Source organism: Garra rufa, chromosome 18 (assembly GCF_049309525.1).
Source record: "Garra rufa chromosome 18, GarRuf1.0, whole genome shotgun sequence".
Classification (NCBI taxonomy): domain Eukaryota; kingdom Metazoa; phylum Chordata; class Actinopteri; order Cypriniformes; family Cyprinidae; genus Garra; species Garra rufa.
This window is the reverse complement of record NC_133378.1, coordinates 9,298,764-9,319,317: the sequence shown is the minus strand read 5'-3', so window position 1 is coordinate 9,319,317 and position 20,554 is coordinate 9,298,764. Positions and strand designations below refer to the sequence as shown.

At 34.6% G+C, this 20,554-nt stretch overlaps 1 protein-coding gene across 1 annotated transcript; it reads left to right on the top strand.

Moving 5' to 3' along the window:
- The first annotated feature begins 799 nt into the window (after positions 1-799).
- Positions 800-19,585, top strand: smpd2a (sphingomyelin phosphodiesterase 2a). Its single transcript, XM_073823570.1, has 11 exons — positions 800-955; positions 1,119-1,269; positions 4,813-4,909; positions 7,868-7,944; positions 10,619-10,712; positions 12,531-12,620; positions 12,752-12,834; positions 12,920-13,052; positions 13,142-13,246; positions 15,031-15,184; positions 18,762-19,585. Exons 2-11 carry the CDS (start codon positions 1,220-1,222, stop codon positions 19,169-19,171), a joined length of 1,293 nt encoding a protein of 430 aa, XP_073679671.1. The 5' UTR covers positions 800-955; positions 1,119-1,219; the 3' UTR covers positions 19,172-19,585.
- The last annotated feature ends 969 nt before the right edge of the window (positions 19,586-20,554 follow it).

Here is a 20,554-nt window from a genome sequence, read left to right as displayed (position 1 = left end):
TAGTCCAATCAATTCCTCACTGAGTAATGGCTAACTTTATCCCTTCTCTTTCTACCCCTTTAATTGCCATACAACTGTTTTAATTAATAACGTTAAAGTGTCTGAGCTAAATTTGCTTCTACTTTTATATCCACCTTATTTTTCCCAAAAGAGTGAGCCTGGCCATTTTGTAAATTGAATGTGTCTGGTTCCCGGTCTCATCCACGTCCAGCTATTTTTAGCTTTACAAAACAGCTTGTTTTGTGGCTTGATATTGCAAACTGATGTGTCTTTCCATATTATTTTAATGTATTATCTTAACTACGAACACACTGGTTTGTAACGCAAACAGTTTTACCCGTTTACTGCACAACGTTATTCTTATTATTACCCTATAGCAGCTTATGAACCGAAAGTCTCACACATTACCAGAAAACAACTTACTTCCACATTAAAAAATATGGTGGATAAATACTGCCTTGAATGTAAAGATATTGCAGTTACACTGACAGAGTTCAGAAAGTACTGCAGGAATCAGAAAACTCTTTAAATAACCACTTAAATTAATTATTAATATAATGTATAATAAGTTTACATACACCTTGCAGAATCTGCAAAATGTTAATTATTTTACCAAAATATGTTTTATTAAGTACCGACCTGAATAAGATATTTCACATAAAAGACATTTACATATAGTCCACAAGAGAAAATAATAATTGAATTAAAGGAGTTGACTACATTACCCAGAATGCACGCCGGTGTTTCCATACAGTACGTCATGCGCATGAGCTACATTGTGCTGTGTAATGTTAGGTGATACAGTGGATACAGTGGAGGTCATTTGACGGGACGATGATGATTATCGATCAGTCAGTGAGAGAATCCTGTCCCGCGTTCAGAAAGAGAGCTCTTATCGAGCGCGCGGCGACATTAACGCGCACGGAGCATCGATTTGAGCGGCAGTCCCATGCAGGTATTTACATACCTAAAGAGTATAAAGTATGCCTGAACCATTTTTGCTAAGCTATTAGTTAACACAGATCCAAATAAACCTCACTGTCAATGTAAATCGTTTGAATGAATGAATAAACAGTCGGGTTTCAAATGTCACTGAGTTTGGCTGCTCTGTGGATTAGTTTGAAGCTCCGCCTCCAGATCCAACGGGCTTTAAAGCGCTCACCAAAGAGCTCCACTGCCTGACTGACTGACTTGACTGAAGCCTGAGCTGCGCGGCACCATGGCAACGGAGCGGCCCGCCAAACTGCGCGTCTTCTCTCTCAACTGCTGGTGAGCTCAAATGATGCTTCCGCGTCTAAATGACGCACGTAAAACGCGTTTGTGCTTGTTAGGAGCTGCGTTAAATCGGGTAGAAATGTAACTTGCTGTGTTTGTTTATTGAGTTAATAATTTATGCATTTATTTATGAATATTTTATGAGTTTGCAGCACACGTCTAAGTTTAAAATACTGGTTTATAAGTAAATAATCTAATATTTGTTTTAAATAAATGACTTTTTTCGTCCATATTTGAGCTTTTAATTTCATTATACTGAATTAATGTGCCTTTGATAATGTACAGTAAAGTTTAACTAGAATAGTTTTCAATATATTATAGTCTATAATTTATTTATAGTATTTTGAATGTGTTTGTATTTAGTAATTTTCACTAGAATAGTTCATTAGAAAATAATGCACATATATATATATATATATATATATATATGTGTGTGTGTGTGTGTGTGTGTGTGTGTGTGTGTGTGTGTGTGTTAAATAGTACATTAGTGTTTATTTAGTATTATATTTTAATAGTGTTTATAATTTATTTATTTTATTTAATATTTAGTTAATAGTTTTTGTGAGTTTTTTTTTTTTTTTTAAAGAATAGTTAATTAGAAAGTAATACACACATATGTATGTATGTATGTGTGTATATATATATATATATATATATATATATATATATATATGAAATTATATATTTTATATGTTAAATCAGAAATATATATATATATATATATATATATATATATATATATATATATATATGTATGTGTGTGTGTGTGTGTGTGTGTGTGTGTGTGTGGGATATAGTATATTAGTGTTTATTTAGTATTTATTATATTTTAATATTTATAATTCATTTTATTTATTATTTTGCATTTTAAAGTTGTTGTGAATGTTGTTGTTGTTTTGCATTTTTATTTAGTTAATATTTTTATTATATTATATATTTTTATTATTATTTTGAATTTGTATTTAATAATTTTTAATAGAATAGTTAATTAGAAAAGCATATACAGTGTATATATATAGTGCATATATATATATATATATATATATATATATATATATATATATATATATATATATATATAGGGTTGTCACGATACCATAAAAATGACTTACGATGTATCGCGATACCATGAGTATTCATTCATTTAAAATTCAATTCTACAAAATGAATCAATTTCATAAATAAAAAGATGTAAATGAAAACAGACAAGATTTTTCTCTGAATACTTCATCAATGTGAATGAATGACTGGCTACTGTTATCCATTAAAAATCATGTAAACAAAACTCATCTGAGCACTGCACAGAAGCTTTATGGAGTGACTTTTAGATGTGGTATTTATACATTTAGACTGTACTTATAATTGCATAAATAATGGTATGAGATTAATGTTTTAAATACAAAACTCTGAATATGATGGGAAACTTAAAACCGCCAGCAGATGGCAGCAATGTTCATGATTGAATCACTGAGTCGTTCAAACGATTCTTTCAAAACGTCTGAATCATTCAGGAGTGGATCAAATGACTGTTTTCTGAATGGCTTAGTGAATCAGTGATTCACCCAAACCAACGCGGATTCGAACACAGAAACGAAACAAAAACATCTTGCTCGTCTTGCTCATCGTGCTGAACTGTCAGGAGCATTTTTTGCTCGCATATCTTGAAATTTCCAAGTTATCAGCTTGTATACTATAACGTATTCATTTATAATGTTGAAAAAATATAATGATTGATAAGAACCAAGTGCAAAGCCACTACGTTAATGAATGGAATTGCATTCGTGCTTGCAAAGATGCTTCCAGAAACGAATTATTACACGTGTTCTAAGAGTGGGCAAATGAATAAAAATGCGAAAATACTTTCTTGTAAAATATTTTTATGTTGAATAACTGATTCTTGAGCTGCTATTTTTAAATAACATCAGACGGTCTGAGTCTGACCCTCTCTTCTGATAAGCTGCAGCATGAACAACGACGTGCGCGCGCAACTTCTCATTTCAAACTGAACTGAAGCGTCAGGAAACGCTGAATACCATATGAAGCGTGGAGACAGCCTATACTACACAACGCACAGCAGAAAGACATTTTAGCAATCAACTTGTAACGTTTCTGCTGGCGTGCATGTTCAAATGAACGTTTTAAACAGTGTTCCTGCCGTGCATACAACATATCTTACGGTACTACTGTGTGAACGATACTACCGTTTCAAAAATGCAATGGCACCGCGGGTATTTTTAAGCTTTAGTATCGCGATACTACCGTAGTACCGGTATACCGTGCAACCCTATATATATATGTGTGTGTGTGTGTGTGTGTGTGTGTGTGTGTGTGTGTGTTATAGTATAGTGTTTATTTATTTAGTATTTATTATATTTTATTAATATTTATAATTTATGTTATTTAATATTTTCCATTTTAATTTTTTCAAGTTTTTGGGAATTTATTTTTCTTGTTTTGCATTTTAATTAGTTTTTATAATTTTTATAATAAATTAATTTAAATTTGTATTTAATTTAATAATTTTCACTAGAATAATTAATTATATACATGTAAAATTAGTGTTATATAATTATTCTATTCTAGTGAAAATTATTGTGGGGGAAAAAGAAAAAAAAAATATATTTTTTTATTATTATTATTATTATTATTATTATTTTTTTTTTTTTTTTTTTTTACTAGTGAATATATATATATATATATATATATATATATATATATATATATATATATATATATATATTATTTTTTTTTTTTGCTTTTTTTTTTACTTCTTTATTGCATTAAGTTCCAGTACATGGAAGTGAAAAATGGTAGCTCAGCAATTAGCTTTTTTTTTAACTAGCTTTAAATGTCTTTTAAATAGCTTTTTCAACTAACAAAAACTCAACGTATTTTATGCTTTTTTATGCTTTTATTTACTAAGTTAACAGTAATACCCCTATATATTTAATTTTAAAAAGTGGTATACCATTAAATGTCACTAAAATTAATAAAATCTTAAAAAACATTCACACTTTTTGGAAAATTGTGTATCACTAGAAACCACTTTCTATTCTTTTAAAAAATCTTTACTTTTAAGACATGAGTTCAAAGACCAACAAACCTCGTCTAGCTAAATAGTCACACCAAACTTTTCGGATATCTTGGACATACATGCATTAAAAAGTTATTCAGGTTGTTGGTGTAAGTATGAAGGTAAAGCACATGAGCAGACAGGGCTGAAGCGGTCACATGACATGCGGTGTGGGCCTCTTGCTCTGCTGATGCCAGCACTGTCAGCACCATGTTCCAGAACAAGACGCAATAATGCAGATTGTGATTGTAGCTGAGACAGAAAATGTGGTTTTTAATACTTCCCCTGATTTAGATGACCCAGCAGTTTATTAAAAGCATGCATGTGATGAAGCTGTGAAAGTATGAAGTCAGATGTGTTTATTTGTGGAGGATAATGTCTGCATATGTGTACACAATAAATGCTGTTGAGGTTTTGATTGTAGACCGCAAGACAATAGTTACTATGTTTTTTGTGTCTTTCAGGGGAATTCGATTCTTCAGTAAACTCTGTACAGAGCGGTATGAAATGATCGGAGAACTGCTGGACCGAGAGCAGCACGACATCGCCCTGTTACAGGAAGTGGGTTGCACTGTACACTTTTAACACCCTTATCCTCTGACTGTCTTTAAAGATTAATTCAGTGCCCCTGTGGCTTTAGCACTTCATTTTGCTTCATTTCCCTGATGGACAAATCACACTGTGTCCTGAACAGATATGCGGTTGTTGCTGGTTAAAATGTTTTAAGTGTTTAAAGTGTTTTATTTGTTCCAAAATACAGTAATATTGCAAAATATTATTACTATTTAAAATAACTGTGTGTATTTTGAATATGTTTTGAAATGTAATTTATTCCTGTGGTGAAAAGCTGAATTTTCAGCATCATTACTTAGTTATCAGTGTCACATGATCCTTTAGAAATCATAATAATATGCTGATTTGGTTTTTGCTGCTTAATATTGTTATGTAACCCATGATACACTACCAGGCAAAGTTACTGGCTAAGTAAAAATAATAATAATGGTAATGAAATAATTTAAAATATTGTATTTCTCATAAATGCTGGTCGGTGCACTTTCTATTCCTCAATGTGACACAAAGATGTGTCACAGTTTCCACAGAAATATAAAGCAGCATTGATAACTAAATAAAAAGTTTGTCAGAGCTTGAAAGTTTAAAGCAGCTGTAAAAGCTTAAAGTTTTGAACTTTCTATAGATAGATTAGATGATTAGCATGATTAGAATGTAGTTAGCATGATTCTAACATTTTTCTAGCATGTTTAGTATGCTTCTAGCATGATTAACAAGTTATTAGCATGTCATTAGCATGTTTCTAGCATGATTAGCAAGTTGCTAGCATGTCATTAACATTTTTCTAACATGATTAGCAAGTTGATAGCATGTTTCTAGCATTATTAACAAGCTGTTAGCTTGTTTCTAACATGTTTCTAACCTGACTAGCGAGTTGTTAGCATGATTAGCAAGTTACTAGCATTTCATTAGGATGTTTCTAACATGATTAGCAAGTTGCTAACATGTTTCTAGCATAATTAATGTTACTTGCATGTCATTAGCAAGTTGCTAGCATGTTTCTAGCACGATTAGCAAGTTACTAGCATGTCATTAGCATGTTTCTAACATGAGTAGCAAGTTGCTAGCATGTTTATATAATTTTAGCAGGTTTCTAGCACGTTACTAACATGTTTCTATCACGATTAGCAAGTTGCTAGCATGTTTCTAGCATTATTAACAAGTTGCTAGCTTGTTTCTAACGTGTTTCTAACCTCACTAGCAAGTTGTTAGCATGTTTCTAACACGATTATCAAGTTGCTAGCATGTTTCCAGCATTATTAACAAGCTGTTAGCTTGTTTCTAACATGTTTCTAACCTGACTAGCAAGTTGTTAACATGTTTCTAAAATGATTAACAAGTTATTAGCATGTAATTAACATGTTTCTAGCATGATTAGCAAGTTACTATCATGTCATTAGCATGTTTCTAGAAAGTTACTAGCATGTCATTAGCATGTTTCTAACATGAGTAGCAAGTTGCTAGCATGTTTATATAATTTTAGCAAGTTTCTAGCACGTTACTAACATGTTTCTATCACGATTAGCAAGTTGCTAGCATGTTTCTAGCATTATTAACAAGTTGCTAGCTTGTTTCTAACGTGTTTCTAACCTCACTAGCAAGTTGTTAGCATGTTTCTAACATGATTATCAAGTTGCTAGCATGTTTCCAGCATTATTAACAAGCTGTTATCTTGTTTCTAACATGTTTCTAACCTGACTAGCAAGTTGTTAACATGTTTCTAGAATGATTAACAAGTTATTAGCATGTAATTAACATGTTTCTAGCATGATTAGCAAGTTACTATCATGTCATTAGCATGTTTCTAGAAAGTTACTAGCATGTCATTAGCATGTTTCTGACATGATTAACAAGTTGCTAGTATGTTTTTAACATGTTTTTACCTGACTAGCAAGTTGTTAACATGTTTGTAGCATGATTAGCAAGTTTCTAGCATGTTTCCAGTATGATTAGCAAGCTGTTAGTATGTTGCTAACATGCTATTAGCATGATTAGCAAGTTGTTAGCACATTTCCAGCATGATTAGCAATTTACTAGCATGTTTCTAGCATGATTAACAAGTTGCTAACATGTTTTTAGCATTATTAGCAAGTTGCTAGCATGTTTCTAGCATGATTAACAATTTACTAGCATGTTTCTAGCATGATTAGCAATTTACTAGCATGTTTCTAACATGATTAGCAAGTTGCTAACATGTTTCTAGCATGATTAGCACGTTATTCACATGTCATTAGCATGACTCAGAAGTTACTAGCGTGTTTCTCGCATGATTAGCAAGTTGCTAACATGTTTCTAGCATGATTAGCAAGTTGCTAACATGTTTCTAGCATGATTAGCACATTATTCACATGTCATTAGCATGACTGAGAAGTTACTAGCATGTTTCTAGTATGATTAACAAGTTGCTAACATGTTTCTAGCATGATTAGCAAGTTGCTAACATGTTTCTAGCATGATTAGCACGTTATTCACATGTCATTAGCATGACTTAGTTACTAGCATGTTTCTAGTATGATTAGCAGGTTACTAGCATGATTGTAGTTGCTAGGCTAGGCTAGATAGTTCAGTAGATTACAAATATTCGAATGGATTAGAAATAGTTCATAGAAGGGAAGCTTCATTGATTATTAATTTATTAAATTATATTTTAAAATATATTCAATATATTTTTGAAACTGTAATAATATTTTACAAAATTACCTTTCTTTAACAAATAAATGCAGCTTTTATTAGTGATTTAATGATTTTTTTTAAAGTAGTGGAATGTTTTAAAATCAAATGCAATTTTTTTCTCCTAAATATAGTAAAGTCAGTTTTAAAAAACGTTACTCTTAGAACACACTGTAAGACAACAGAAAACCTTTGCATTCTATGCACATTTTATCATGAGTCTTTATTATTGTACTAATGTCAGTTTTACTGATCTGAGTATCTTTATCATTGCTGTAGGTATGGAGTGAACAAGATTTCCTGTTCCTGAAGAGAAAGCTGTCCTCCTCTTATCCTCATACTCACTACTTCAAGAGGTCAGTTCATCTCGCCGGGACACGAGGGACTTTGAATGTTGCTTTGTACTTCAAAGCCGTTGGGATTTTGAAAGAGAGACTTTGAAACCTTCTGATCAGCGATCAAGCGGCTAGACGCTCTCACACATTCCAGAGAGAAAAAAGGCGGGAAATAAAATCCCCACTTAAAGTAGAGTTCACTAAAACTAAAATAATCCAGTCATCTTTTACAAACCTGTATGACTTTCTTTCTTCTGTTGAAACACAAAAGCAGACATTTCGAAGACCATAGTCTGTCAGGATCAGACAAACATTTAAGTTGTTATTTACTAAAAACTAAACTAAATTTGGTGCCAAAGATATTTGGTGCTCCTTCATCACTGTCTGCTTTCATTGTATGGAAAATAGCAGCTTGCACATTCTTCAAAAGTTCTCCTTTTGTCTTTCATGGAAGAAAGAGTCTTTTTTGGTGAACTATCCCTTTAAGAAGCTTAAAATCTTGAGACATTGATTGATTATTCCATCCAGTCTCTTCAGTGACCTTTATGTCTTATCCTTATCATTATGAGGCAAGAAAATAAGCATCGATTTTAAAGCAGCAATCAATAAAGCTGATTTGGCAGAGTTTGTAATCATCTCAGTTATCAAAAAAGCAGTACTATCTACTGTTAACGCTATTAGACTCTCCTGAAAGAATGAAGTAATTTAGTTAGTGCTTGTGTCTGTGGTCTCTGATTTGTAGCAATAGCCAACAATACTTTGAATGGGTGAAAATGAACAAATTTTCTTTTATGCCAAAAATCATTAGGATATTAGGATCATGTTACATGAAGATATTCTGTAAATTTTCTACCATAAATATATCAAAACTTAACTTTTTGATTAGTAATGTGCATTGCTAAGAACGTATTTGGACAACTTTAAAGGCGATTTTCAGATTCAAAATGTCAAATAGTTGTATCGGCCAAATATTGTCCTATCATAGCAAACCATACATTAATGAATAGCCTATTTATTCAGCTTTCAAATCTCACTTTTAAAAATTTGACCCAGGGTCACAAATAAGGAATGCATTAAAGGAAAAGTTCACTTTTTGCTGAAGATGTACTCACCCTCTGGCCATCCAAGATGTAGATGAGTTTGTTTCTTCATCAGGTTTGAAGAAATGTAGCATTACATCACTTGCTCACTGATAGATCCTCTGAAGTAAATGGGTGCCGTCAGAATGAGAGTCCAAACAGCTGATAAAAATATCACAATAATCAACAAGTAATCCACACCACTCCAGTCTGTGAAGTGAAAAGTTTTGCTGTGTTTTGGGTCGTTGTCGTGCTGAAATGTCCACTGGTGCCCAAGGCCAAGTTTCTCTGCAGACTGCCTGATGTTGTTGTTGAGAATTTTGATGTATTTCTCCTTTTTCATGGTGCCGTTTACTGTGATGAGGTTCCCTGGTCCACCGGCTGAAAAACACCCCCAAAACATTAGGTTCCCACCACCATGTTTGACAGTGGGGATGGTGTTCTTAGGGTTTAAGGCTTCTCCTTTTTTTACGCCAAATGAAAGCTACATCATTGTGGCCAAACAATTCAATTTTTGTGACCATAAAACAGAAGACCAGAATCTGCTTCTTTGTCCAGATGAGCATTTACAAAGGCCAAATGGGTTTTGTGTGCCTTATCTGGAGAAGTGGTGTCCTCCTTGGTCTGCGTCTGTGAAACCCAGTGGTGTGCAGTGTCTGTTGGACTGTCTGCCTTTAGATGTTGCCACCAGCAGAGCCCAGATTCATCAGGATGGCCTTGGTGGTGATCCTTGGATTCTGTTTTACCTCTCTCACTATCCTCCTGACCAGCACAGGTGTCACTTTTGGCTTTCAACCACGTCCTCTGAGATTTTTCACAGTGCGGAACGTCTTGTATTTTTTAATAATACTTTGCACTGTAGCCACTGGAACTTCAAAACATTTAGATATGATCTTATAGCCCTTTCCTGACTTGTGAGCAGCCACAATGCCCAGCCGCAGGTCCTCCTTTGTCTTAGCCATGACTGTCCAAAAAACCAACAGCAGAGAGCTTCTGTTTCTCACCTGTTGAGTTGATTAAAACAGCTGTTCCCAATGAATCAGGGTAATTAGGATGCTTTAGAACAGCTTGGACTATTTGGAATGGTATAGAACTTTGGATTTTCCCATAGACTGTGACAGTTTGCAAAGGGTATGAATAATTTTGGACATGCCGCTTTTTGTTCAAATGTAAATAAAAGCTGAGACATTTTTTTCCACAATGATGCCTCTTGTACATCATCTATTATCTTTTGAGAGAAGCCTGTGTCATTTCCGGTCAAAAAAAAACTTGTTGGTTGAATAAAAGTAACTTTAAGTCAGAATTTTCATTATGTGCTTGACAGTACATATTGGATGGCCTGAAGGGTGAGTGCATTTTAATTTTTTGGTTAACTGTTTTTTATATCCACACAAAACAAACGACTACCAATATGTTCTCAAGAAAATATCTTATGTCTCAAGAGTGCAGATGAGAGTCAAACAAAAAGCTTTTGTCTTCCGTCTCTCTAATAATACTCGAAAAATGAGTGCAGCTGTGTGATTGCGGGCATATATGCAGCAAGAGATATACTTAAAGACAAATGTTATTTTGTAGCTAGAGGTTCTGGTATCTGATACTATGTGGTGTTTTTACAGTGGGGTCATTGGCAGTGGGCTTGCTGTGTTCTCCAGACACAGGATCCAGGACGCTCTGCTCCATCGGTATTCTCTTAACGGCTACCCATATATGGTAAGTTAATAGGGTACCTAATTCTGATTGGTCAGTCCACCCTTAAATATTTTGTGTGATGACACTAAACTGTATAATAAGCATTTTTCTTTTATGCCAAAAATCATTGGGATATTAAGTAAAGATCATGTTCCTTGAAAATATTTTGTACATTTTACTACCATAAATATATACAAAACTGATTAGTAATATGCATTTTTAAGAACTTCATTTGGACAACTCACAAGGTGATTTTCTCAATATTTAGATTTTTTTTTGCACCCTCGGATTATCAAATAGTTGTATTTCAGCCAAATATTGTCCTATCATAACAAAGTGGACTGGTTTTGTTGTCCAGGGTCACATTTAATGCCAATTTATTTGTTTATCGATTAGTCTCTGTGTAAAATGTCTCCACACTGGGATTCTGATTAGCCTTTCAAGGTTTTTTTATGATAGTGACCAGCTGACTATACATTATTGCTTGCTTATCACTGTTTGTTTAAGTGTGGCCTTTGTACATCACTAGAAGAGAGACTTTAGGAAATGTCTTGGCCAAGGATCGCATCAGAAATAAGTATATTTAAATTTAGTATATTAAAATACTAACATACTAAAGCACAAGTTTAACCTTAAAATTCCTGTCAAATTTAACTTTATTAATTTTATACATTTAACTGTAGTGTGTTATTCAATATAACATTTAAAGCTAATATATTTTAAATGTACTAAATTGCAGCTTTATCATTACAAATATATTTAAAAACGACAAAATTTTCAATAGAAATGACATTTAGGTACAGTTTAGTTTACTATAAATGCTTGTTAGTACATTCGTCAGTACACTTTAACCATATTTCAACAAACAATATTAAGTAATTATGATATTACATTAAACATACACTCAAGTCATATACTTAAAGTTAAGATAATTGCATTTAATATGAATTTAAATGGATAGTTCAGCCAAAAATGATTTCCTCACCCTCAAGCCATCCTTGGTGTATATGACTTTCTTCTTTCAGACAAATCCAATCAGAGTTATATTAAAAATGTCCTAGCTCTACAAAGCTTTATAATAGCAGTGAATGGGTGTCGAGATTTTGAAGTTCAATAAAGTGCATGCATACATCATATAAAGTGCTCCACACGACTCGTTAATGAAGGCATTCTAAAGCAAATCTATATGTTTGTGTAAGAAAAATAGAATTCTCACTTTAGAAGGCCTTTATTAACCCCTAAGATCCGTGTGGAGCACTTTTTATGATGGATGGATGCACTTTTTGGGGCTTTAAAATCAAAACACCCACCCATCAGAAAAAGTGCTCCACACAACACGTTAATGAAGGCATTCTGAAGCAAATCGATGTTGTGGTGTAAGAAAAATAGAATTAAAAGTGTCCTAGCTCTTGAAAGCTTTAGAAAAGCAGTGAATGGCTGTTGAGATTTTAAAGTCCAATAAAGTGTGTGCATACATCATATAAAGTGCTCCACACGACTCGTTAATGAAGGCATTCTGAAGCAAGGCGATGTGTTTGTGTAAGAAAAATAGAATTCTCTCATAAGACCCGTTTGAAGCACTTTTTATGATGGATGGATGCACTTTTTGGAGCTTTAAAATCTCAACACCCATTCACTGCCATTAAAAAGTTTGAAATAACTAGGACATGTTTTAATATAACTCTTATTTTAATATACTCTTAATCAGAGTTATAGTAGTTTTTTCCACAAGGCACATAATGTGACTACATTTTGTAAAGGAACCTGATATGTTTTGTGTCTTTATACTAATGGTACAATGATTAATCATTCACAACTTTGTGTGTGTGTTCATCTCAGCTGCGCCACGGCGACTGGTTTGGAGGCAAAGCGGTTGGGTTGGTCATTGTAGACGTTCTTGGATTAAAGGCGCACGTCTATGTTACTCATGTAAGTCACTCTCTTTAAAGTCTGATCTGGTGTTAATAGGTCTTGAGGTGTGTACTTCATGTTCACCCGTGTTTATTTATGAGTAACCGGAGATGATGCACCTTCAGAAATGAAACTGTTTTTTCTCTCAGTTACATGCAGAGTACTCCAGGGCTCAAGATGAATACCTGCCCCACAGAATAGTGCAGTCGTGGGAACTGCTGCAGTTCGTCCGGTAAGAGAAAGTGTGTTGCGTAAGTGTATTCTAAAGAAAAGAGGTCATGTACTTTTAGTAAACTCATACAGTATGGCCTCTTTAGTCACACGTCCTGTGGAGCAGACCTGGTGGTTCTGGGAGGAGATCTGAACATGCACCCTCAGGACTTGGGAAACCGTCTTTTCAGATCTCACACCGGGCTCAGAGACTGCTATACTGAAACAGACACGTTTGATGTGAGCACACTTCCCTTTACATGCTTATTCAGTTGGTTCGTGTATCCTGTTTGTATTCCAATCCAGTCACTTTGTTTTGCTCTCGGCAGGGCTGTGAAGACGGTCACACGCTAATAGCAAACAATCACTTCACAAAGAAGCAAGACCTTATTCCTTTTGAGAAGGGCATCAGGATTGACTACATTCTTATGAAGGTAAAATGAGCTCAGAAGAAAGCAGCTCAACTGTTTTCGACATTGACAATAATACATGTTTCTTGAGAATCAAATCAGCATATTAGAATGATTTCTGTAGGATCATGTGACACTGAAGACTGGAGTAATGATGCTAAAATTCAGTTTTGCATCACAGGAATAAATAAAATGTTTAACATATATTACAATAGAAAACAGGTATTTTAAATTTTAATAATATTTCAAAATATTAGTTTTTTTGCTATTTTTTTTATCAAACACCTAACTTTTTAACAGTAGTGTATGTATACGTTTTCATACTGCTTTTTGGTTTTTTTTTAGTTTCAATTTTTTACAATATCTAGGACGCTTTTCTCAATACTTTTTCAAAACTATTCACACAGCAAGCACAACATCAGTCTTTGTGGGCTAAACTGTGGATCAATTATCATTGCTTTGGCACAAAATGCATTCATTGACGACATCTGTCAAATTGCATTCATTCTTTTAACACTTCGACACAAACACCACCAAAACTTTATGCAGTAAACAAGCCAATTTGCAAATGTTTACATACTGTTTTCAAAACCTTGCCCAGTACAAAAAAGAATAAGAGAGAAATTTGTAACATTTCTACATAATGTCTTATGGAAAAAATATTCTGAATGTAAAAAATCAAATAATATCAAAGCAGTTGCTTTGTTACAGTTTTTCACATTCATTACTATCTATACAAAAGGGGAAAACTTAGGAATCAGTTGGTAACACTTTCTATGAAGCCCGTATTTATAATACATTATAATGGTATTCTTAAGGCATTATAATGAATGCATAATGCATTATAAAAAACCTTATAATATGTTGTATCATCTTTTCAGCTTTTAAGAGTATGATTATACATTGAACACATTGAACACATTGCATTCACTTCAGTTACCTCCTCATAGTTTAACATATTATAAGTCTCATATCTTGTCACTTTACTTAAAGCATACAAAGACCACTTATAAGTAATAATAATAATAATGTTTAAATCTTAATTTTTCAGTGATTAATCAGCTCTAGTATATTGGTTTGATTGCTTGTGTGGCATAAAAATAAATAATTTTGGCTAGAACTGATGCAGTAGACTAGATTTAATGCGGGTGCTGTTCAGGTCGCAGTCTTCATTATTTTTCCACCAGGGGGTGACAACATAATGATTACGAAAACGATTATTTAGTTTTGATAATTATTATTTTATTTCAGTCAGTTTTTCAATAAAAGCTGTTAGTTTCATTTCATATTAGTTTTTCATATATTTTGATGTTTTAATTTATTTCAGTTTACGAAAATGTTTTCTGATCAATTGCTTTTGTCTTAGTTTTAGTTTTAGTTTTCTTGACGAAAATAACCTTGGTACGATGTGCAAATCCAACATCGAACCGGGCCTTGTTTATAAAACGTTGTCAACAAACACACTTGCAAAACTCAGTTTCTGCCCTGGAAAAAGAAACTGGATCGTCCACTGTTCACATAACGCTGGGTTCTTTGGGAAGCTGAGCAATGTTATCTTTGCCTTACAACCAAAACCACACTTCATTAGAGACATTCTTCCCGAGTGAGTCCCGTGCAGCTGAATGAAGCGCGTTGATGGGCTTTTTCCGGGTGAAATGCCCATAAAAGGAGTTCCACCCTTCAGGACCATCATTTTGACCATGAAGAGCCATGATCGAAAAAAAAACTTTGAAAAGTCCTGAAAGTGTGTCTTCGGCCCAGAAAGACTATTACTATTTTTACTATTTTATGCTATTTTTCTTGTGTAGGGCTCTCAGAGAGTGAGCATGAAATGCGAGTCTCTGTCCACCACCAAGGGCTCAGTGGCTGATAAACCCTTTCCATATTCTGACCACGAGGCTCTGACTGCTGAACTGGCCTTGCTGCGCTCAGAGGACAGCAGACAGCATGCATTAGGATACAGTGAGTATTCAGATACCAGTATGGCAGCACAAGCAAACATTTCCCATCAGTATAACAAATGACACCCTGCTATAATGCAGTTCATATACACATTACCAACACTTTCTCATGACAGCTCTTAAAGAGATAGTTCACCCAAAAATGAAAATTCTGTCATTAATTTCTCACTCTCATGTCGTTCCAAACCTGTAAGACCATCATTCATCTTCGGAACACAAATGAAGATATTTTTGATGAAATCCAAGAGCTTTCATGCATCGTGAGATTTTGATATTGTTATTTTTGTTTTCTTTGTGCACAGAAAGTATTCTCATAGCTTCATGACATTGCGATTGAACCACGTCCTTGAACGTGTCAGTTGCGTTGCTGTCTATGCAGAGTCAGAAAGCTCTCAGATATCATCAAAAATATCTTAATTTGTGTTCTGAAGATGAAAGACTTACGCGTTTGGAACGACATGAGGGTTAGTAATTAATTAGAGAATTTTCATTTTTGAGTGAACTACCCCACGTGCAACTTTTATAGTTCTTTAGTTTTAATATAACTTTTATATTTTCCAGTCAATAATCAAAGTTACGTTTAGGGTTATGACTTTATAGTTATGTTGGGTTCGGTAAGAAAGTTCTGTTTATACTTTGCTCACTTTCTCTATATAATTTATTCGTTGTTTGAAATGAAAGCATTACAATTAATAGGCCTAACTTACAATATTTTTTATGAAATTGTGATCACATTAGTCAGTTTTCGTATTAAAAACATTTCATGACGTGACATGTAACAAATTACACTAACAATTTGTTTAACCTCCCACCTATAGCAAGAGAAAAAATGTTTTCAAAAGCATCCCCCCTCTGCCCCCTGGTTTAGACTAGAAGGGAGACAGATCTGACCACTGGGCATGCGCACATCAGTCTAACGTCATTTTTATCACACTGTATAACAATAATACTGTTTTTGTGTTATAGTAAGGGCTAAGTTTAGGTTTGGGGTAGGTGTAGATGTCAAAAAAAAAAAAACACAATCTTTTAGGTAGAACAATTAATTTCATTGTTAGTTTCCGGTCGGAGCTGTATCCCTTCTAGCCAGTGTTGTTTTCGTCAACGATGACGATGATGAAATCATTTCGTTGACGCCACTTTTTTTCATGACGATAACGAGACGATGACGAGATAAAAATGGCTCGTTCATGACTAAAACATGACGAGACGTGTGTGAGTTTTCGTTGACGAGACGAGAATAGCCGAAAATGTTAGTGGGTGGTCCGTCAGACGTTTAAAATGCATGACATTTCCGCTTATTGTGCATGCCAATTAAAACTTAAAAAGTATCTGACGCTATGGCAAGCCGTTTTAGCATTAAATACTCTTTGCTATACTAGTATGGCAAGCCGTTTTAGCATTCCATCCTTGTTTGTCTTTTATGTTTTAAAACATTCCTTCATTATTGTAATTATTGGTGAAAATAGTCGATCCGGAAGCTCACATTGTGTTGAACTATAGATCTGCTATTTTCAGAACTTATAAGTGACACTACCCAACAGCAAAATACTTACTGACCTACATTAATTTGTTAAAAGACTACCTTTTTCCCTTTTTTTGACTAAAACTAGACTAAAACCTTTTTGACTTTTCGTCGACTAAAACTAGACTAAAACCTTTTTGACTTTTCGTCGACTAAAATTGGACTAAAACTATCACATATAGAAGTGACTAAAATTTGACTAAAACTAAGAAGCATTTTAGTCCAAAAGACTAAGACTAAGACTAAATCTAAGATGGTTGTCAAAAACAACACTGCTTCTAGCCACAACCCTGCCCCCTGCCCTAGTCATATCAGGACATGCAATAAGTCAGGAGAGGTGTCCTATTTTGCCAGAGAAGGCAAATATGGTAATATTTCTGCAAAAGAATTGCTGAAATTTGAAGCTGTTAAATTATTGTAGTTGGGTTAGGTTTTATTGTTGTTGTGTTTTGTATTTACTTAAATATTAATGTATACTTTAAACTTTTAATACATTTTTCATTTTAAAGAACTTTTTTGTCCAATAAAAAGACGTTCTTGTGTCATCCACCATTTTGTGGCTTTTTTTTTAAAGTATCGATTCAGGCACCGTTTTGGCACCGGTACCGTTTTAAAAGTATCGATTTGGTACCGGTATCGAAAAAAACCCAAACGATACCCAACCCTAATTTAGATTCATATTTTGCTTCAGTTGGCAAAAAGAATGTGGGAAAATTGGAATACTGGACTAACTACAGAATACCAGATATGTGATTGTTATGAGTGTTATGGTATGTACAGTAGGTTTGGGGAGTGTGTTTGTGATAGATAAGAACGACCCATCCTTCCTTCAAATTCTGAACATGTATTGTATGTATCACAGTTTCCACAAAAATATTAAGCAGTACAACTATTTTCAACACTGATAAAAATAAGAAATTAGGGATGCATCAAATGTTCGGCAACCGAAAACCGAATAAGCAAAGAGGCCGAATAAATGAAACCAAACGATGACGTGACGTGATCAAATAGAGGTGCGCACTAATGCAGCAAACATGTTGGCAGTGTGGAAGCATTTAAAACCGTCTGAGAAAGACGCAAAAATCATTACAAGCACCGACAGCGCCAGACTGTTTAGTATCACATCGCATGTCTTCCATGAGAAGAGAAAGGGGTGGTTGTTGCTGGTTACTGTATGATGACTGAAATCGTGAAATGGCCTTAAACCATTAGTAAATAAACTACAGAACATTATATTGTCTAATACATGAACAAATTGTATTTGTTCCTGACAGCGCTGCGTGAGCTCCTCAGCCAGGATTCAAAGTCCAAAGCTCCAGGAAAATCTGCGCTGAAACAGCGTAATGAGAATCGTTCATAAATCTGCTGCTGTCAGCAAAAAGTAGTACTGAGGTTTTCCTGCAGATTTCCGTCAATATAAAAGTCAAAATTCATAAATGTTAGCATTGTAATTTTACTGTTGTTCTGTAAAACAAAATAAAAAAGTAAGACAAAAATAATAACAATCATTATACAGCTCTATTAATACATTTATTATAACATTCTCCTTTGCTCAGCAAGGCTGCATTTATTTGTACATTAAAAACCCATGCCTGATTCAAGAAGGGGGTCTTAAAAATGGCCAAATAATATTATTTTACTAACTTATTAATTTTAAGTTAAATTGTGCTATGTTGATAGGCTATAATGTCTATTAGAATGTTAAAAATGTTTTTTGAAAAGCAAGACAAAACTGTAAAAAGCACGTTTTGGCTATTTAATTTATGCAATGGTGAAAAAAACTGGCAAAATGCACAGCGGGAAAAACTGTGTTTGGTAATCGGCCCAGTGTTTAATTTTGTTCGGCTTCGGCTTCAGCCATGAATTTTCATTTTGGTGCATCCCTATATGTTTCTTAAACAGCAAATCAGCAAATTAGTATGATATCTGAAAGATCATGTGACACTGAAGAATGAGTAATGATGCTGAAAATTGAGATTTGATCACAGACATAAATTGCATTTGAAAAGAATAGGTAGAACTAATTTTTATTCTGTATTACTCTTTCTTCCTCCAGCACCTGCTGTATCAGAGCAGATGGACGTGGTCACAGAGGCGTGTGCGGTGGTAAAGGAAAGTCTGTGTCAGACGAAGGCCATGCGCGACAAAGCCATGCATCTGGTGTTCGGCAGTCTGCTGTTAATGCTGCTGCCGCTGGCTATGGCCTTCCTGCCCTGCTCCTGCTCCTGCTCCTTCAGCACCGTCGGGCTTCTGGGAGCTGTGTGCATGAGCCTGCTCCTCTCTGGAGTTTTGCTCTACCTGCTCTTCACCACACACATCAAAGTCCTCAAAGAGACTGAAGACCAGATGATGCTGACCTCGAATGACCTCCAGACTAAACTGACAGAATGTCAGCCATCTGGATCATCATCCCCCGACGGTTCTTCAGAGCTCCAGCCACGGAGTCCTTTTAAACGGGAGGAATGAGGCTGGTCCTGGATCAGGTTACTGTACCTCAATGTTACATAATAGCTGTTAGGATATAACTTGAAGAGCTGGTCTGAGATCAGTGCTCTGAGGCTATACCTACCTCAAGACACAATAATCATCACGGAGCTGCTGCTCTTTTGCATTTAGGAGAACTGAAAATCTTGAAGGCTTGAATGGGAAGCTATTTGTTTCCGTAAGGGCGAGTTATTTAGTTCTGTGCTTATCTATGCCTGTAAAGACACTCTGAATGGTGTGCTTACTGATATTTTAATGTAACTTGAAAGAGACTTTATTCAGTTTTTTTTAACAGTTTGTTGTTGAAGTATTAGTAGAACACATTTTAGGCATATACACACTGTTTGAATGTCATTTCATCATAATCATGAATAAATACATCACTATTCTAAAGCATTTTCATATTTACTGTAGGGTGTTTTAAATAATTCACGCTCTTTCCACAATGTGGTGCTCTTGCTCTTGAATGCAAGAGCATAAATGCTGGTGAAAGGGTCAGTAGATGTTCTGTGTGGATGTTAGATTTGGCAAATAGTAGCACAAACATACAGTCAAGCCCGGAATTATTCAAACCCCTGGCAAATTCTGACTTAAAGTTACTTTTATTTTATTTTTTTTTATTAGAAATGACACAGACTTCTCCCAGAAGATAATAAGACGATGTACAAGAGGCATCGTTGTGGAAAAAAATATTACTCATCTTTTATTTACATTTGAACAAAAAGTGGCATGTCCAAAATTATTCATACCCTTCTCAATAATCAATACAAAAGCCTTTATTGGCTATTAGAGCAATCAATAATTGCTGACCAGCTTTTTGCATGTCTCCACTAGTATTTTTGCCCATTCATCTTTAGCGATGAGCTCCAACTCTTTCAGGTTGGAGGGTTTCCTTGCCATCACCCTGATCTTTAGCTCCCTCCACAGATTCTCAATTGGATTTAAGTCAGGACTCTGGCTGGGCCACTGGAAAACGTTAATGTTTTTGTCTGCTAACCATTTCTTCACCACTTTTGCTGTGTTTTGGGTCGTTGTCGTGCTGAAATGTCCACTGGTGCCCAAGGCCAAGTTTCTCTGCAGACTGCCTGATGTTGTTGTTGAGAATTTTGATGTATTTTCATGGTGCCGTTTACTGTGATGAGGTTCCCTGGTCCACCGGCTGAAAAACACCCCCAAAACATTAGGTTCCCACCATCATGTTTGACAGTGGGGATGGTGTTCTTAGGGTTGAAGGCTTCTCCTTTTTTACGCCAAATGAAGGCTACATCATTGTGGCCAAACAATTAAATTTTTGTTTCGTCTGACCATAAAACAGAAGACCAGAAGTCTTCTTCTTTGTCCAGATGAGCATTTGCAAAGGCCAAA

Coding starts and splice junctions, on each gene's coding strand:
- smpd2a (XM_073823570.1), top strand. CDS start 1,220: ATGGCAACGGAGCGGCCCGCCAAACTGCGCGTCTTCTCTCTCAACTGC. Junction 12,621..12,751: donor CGCACGTCTATGTTACTCAT/GTAAGTCACTCT, acceptor TTTTTCTCTCAG/TTACATGCAGAGTACTCCAG. Junction 13,053..13,141: donor CTGAAACAGACACGTTTGAT/GTGAGCACACTT, acceptor TGCTCTCGGCAG/GGCTGTGAAGACGGTCACAC.